Raw genomic sequence first — 3,807 nt, forward strand, 5'->3', positions numbered from 1 at the left:
AGGATTTGTAAAGAAAAATGTGGGAGGATTTCGATATAAGCCAAGAGGAGACTGGTTTTCCTTTGCTAAAATAAGGAAACTTTGCTTCCTTAAACTAACTCGCGAGAGTAGCATATCTCATGCTTACGTCCTACGTCATCCGCCGGAACGCTTCCGCATGCAACAGTCAGCAGAAGTGAGAGAAAAGTGTTTATTATGTTTGAAATATGGATATTTTTCTTACAAAAATGCATGGATTCGCAACAGGAGACCTTTATTCATGCCCCGGAGCCGTGTGAGTCACGATTTATTATGGATGCGCGCACTTTATTTAACGTGTTTTGGACTGTTGAACAGAAACACCCGTCCACTGCAATGTTAGAGCTTAGAAGAGCCAGGACAATTTTTAATATAACAATGATTGTATTCGTCTGAAAGAAGAAAGTCATATACACCTAGGATGCCTCAAGGGTGAGTAAAACACAGGCTAATTTTCATTTTTGGGTGAACTAACCCTTGAAGTTAAAAGTAAAAAATGTTGGTAGGTCACAGTAGCATTTAATTTAAACCAAGTTTAGTCTTAAAGCAAAAAAGCATGGTAAATATTTAACTGACAGACTTTTCTTTGTGCGATTTAACCAGACAACTCTTGAGATGTTTCTTCACTTTTCTTCTTTTTCTTCTTTGCTTTTCAGAGAGAATATGCCAAGCCATTTTAAGTTTAAAGAGTATTGCCCTCTTGTTTTCCGTAATTTGAGAGAGAGGTTCAGCATCGATGACCAGGACTTCCAGGTAGGCTTTGTGAAAGAGAGAGAAATGATCCAAGGTGTCACATTCAGTGTGTCTTAAAACCACAGCATATTACTGCAGTTGAACCACACAAAACACCAGTGTACTCACTACTAAACAATGCAAAATAGATTCAAGTCTCTGTGAGAAAAGCCCATGATTACCAAGAGGTAATTTAGTCATTAACCACTCAATTTGCTGTCGTAATGAAGACCATTATTCCCCATAATAACACAGTAATGTCGGAGCTGTCCTTGCATCCTTCAGCCTCCCACGAACGTTCTTAATTGCCCTCATATTCCTTTCCTTATATCCCTTTCATGGAAGAAAATACCTTTTTTAGCAAGAATAGTCGCAATCAGTGTGCAGTAGATGTAAAGGCTTTTCTCAACATTTCTTATTTTGGTTAATGAGGAAGATACGCCTTCGCTCCTCACTGTAATCAGAAAGAGCTCAGGGTCTTGGTTAGAGCTCCCTGTCTGCTTATGTGGGTTTAAAAGGCATTACGTTGACTGTAAACCTTACACATGCGCAAAAACATCAGCTTCCCAGAATGTGCTGCTTATTTTATGGTCTTGATTAGAGACGTTCAGTATGAGCTGTTTACTGCAGGTTTACCCTTGTATAGGCTTCCTATGTTATACATCAGAGAAGAATGAAACCTTCATTGCACTAAGACAAGCTGGCAGAAAGGGTTTTGCAAATTTAGAAGTGTGCTTAACAACTTTGTATTTTCAAAATAGACTAGTCAGTGTTAAGGAAGCCCTATGTCAGGGGGCTGGTGCTCACTTGTAGGCCTCAGAAAACTTCCAAGGGAGCCTCAAGATGAGTTAAAACAAACATTGAAGTGCAACAGTTGGGTTCCAGAAGTAAAAACTTAATTCATTTTCTCCATAGGCATATTGATTTTTTTTATAAAACTTTAAAGATGTACTTGTTGTGAGCTCCGAGATTATGAATCAGTTATATGCTTTTGTTGAAACCATCTGTTCACATCATTTCAACTTATTTTCAAGTTTGACTATTGAAGACTAGTCATTTTTAATTTGATTCTGTCATTCAAATTATTCATGCGATTGTAGTTCTTTCCCTCACTAAAGACGTTAAAGGGTTAGTTCACCAAAAAATGAAAATTCTGTCATTAATTACTTCTGTCGTTCCAAACCCGTTTGTTCATCTTCGGAGCACAAATTAAGATATTTTTGATTAAATCCCGAGACCTCTCTGACACTCCATAAACAGCAAGGGAACTTCCACGGTCAAGGCACAAAAGCGTAGCAAGGACATCGGTAAAATAGTCCATGTGGCATCAGGGGTTCAACTGTAAGTTTACGAAGCTAAAGACTTTATTCAACAATTCTTCTCCTCCTCATCCCGTCTGCAGTGACGTGCCGCCATTACGGAGACAGTATCACGACGCATGCACGCGCTTCCAGTTCATGTAAACAACGCATGTGCGTGTTACGTAAGCAGCGCCATGCGCATGTGTTTACATGATGCGGAAGCACACGCATGCGTCGTGATACTGTCTCCGTAATGGCACGTCACTGCAGACGGGATGAGGAGGAGAAGAATTGTTGAATAAACTCCTTATTTTTGTTTTCTTTGTGCACAAAGTATTCTCGTAGCTGTCTGATTTTTAGCTGTCTTAGAAGTCTGATTTTCAAATACTTTTCTGCTCTATAAAAAAGTTTGGAATGCTGTGATTCACCTCGTAGCTGGTTTGCTTAGTTCATGGCTCATAATGCTTTAACAAAGACCTTTTTTAAATCCCTATGGGGAAAATGAATGGAAAAAAACGCTTCCGGAACCAATGCAGGAATTTCCCCCCTTAATAATTGTTGCTTGGAGAATGTGGATATACAGTGCCGCCCATTAATATTGGCACCCTTGGTAAATATGAGCGAAGGTGGCTGTGAAACTAAATCTGCATTGTTTATCCTTTTGATCTTTCATTTAAAAAATTTACAAGATTCTAACCTTTCATTGAAGTAAAACAATGGAAAGTGGGGGAAACTCACATTATGAAATAAATGTTTTTCTCTACTTCACATTAGCCACAGTTATTGGCACTCAATTATTGCAACAGCCTTTTCCCAAGATAACAGTTCTGAGTTTTCTCCTATAATGCCTGATGAGTTTGGAAAACACCTGACGAGATCAGAGACAGTTCCTTCATCCAGAATCTCTCCAGATCCTTCAGAATACCAGCTCCATGTTGGTGCTTCTCTTCAGTTCCCCTCACTCATTTTCTACAGAGTTCAGGTCAGGGAACTGAGACAGCCATGGCAGAAGCTTAATTTTGTGCTCAGTGACACATTTTTGTGTTGATTTTGATGTTTGTTTTGGATCCTTGTCTTTATGGAAGATCCAAACATGGTCCATTATAAGATTTCTTACGGAGGCAGTCAGGTTTAGATTTTTTATCTGTTGGTATTTGATAGAATCCATGATGCCATGCATCTGAACAAGATGTCCAGGACCTCCGGCAGAAAAATAGGCCCATAACATTGCAGTATATTTAACCGTAGACATGGGGAACTTTTTATCCCTGTTTGCACCAAACCCTTCTGGTGGGTTTGCAAAAAGCTCTTTTTTATGTTTCATCTGACCATAGAAGCCAGTGCCGTTTGAAGTTCCAGTCGTGCCTGACATCTGAATATGCTAGAGTTTGTTTTTGGATGAGCCAGGAGTTTTTTTCTTGAAACCCATTTGAACAACATGTGGTGATGTAGGGGCTGTTTGATATATTTTTTTAGGCTTTCTGACCCCAAGATTCAACTAATCTCTGCAATTCTCCGGCTGTAATCCTTGGAGAGTCTTTGGTAGGGCTGAACAATTTTGGAAAATAATCTAATTGCAATTTTTTTTTTAACCAATATTGCGATTGCGATTTAATATGCAATTATTTTTTAAAGCTCTTTATGTTCTGTATTATTCAACAATGATTAATAGCTTGTCTTTGTTGAATAATACAGAACATAAAGAGCTTTAAAAAATAATTGCATATTAAATCGCAATCGCAATATTGGTTAAAAA

At 38.5% G+C, this 3,807-nt stretch overlaps 1 protein-coding gene across 1 annotated transcript in view; it reads left to right on the forward strand.

Annotated features, from left to right (window-relative positions):
• The window catches only part of LOC107727230 (phosphatidylinositol 5-phosphate 4-kinase type-2 alpha), a 45,064-nt gene that overhangs the window by 20,250 nt on the left and 21,007 nt on the right, over nt 1-3,807 (forward strand). The window contains exon 3 of the mRNA XM_016537028.1: nt 675-771. Within this exon, the coding sequence (XP_016392514.1) occupies nt 675-771 (97 nt within the window). The remainder of the gene's footprint in view (nt 1-674; nt 772-3,807) is intronic.

Source organism: Sinocyclocheilus rhinocerous, unplaced genomic scaffold (genome assembly GCF_001515625.1).
Source record: "Sinocyclocheilus rhinocerous isolate Xijiao unplaced genomic scaffold, SAMN03320098_v1.1 scaffold65, whole genome shotgun sequence".
In the NCBI taxonomy this organism is placed as follows: domain Eukaryota; kingdom Metazoa; phylum Chordata; class Actinopteri; order Cypriniformes; family Cyprinidae; genus Sinocyclocheilus; species Sinocyclocheilus rhinocerous.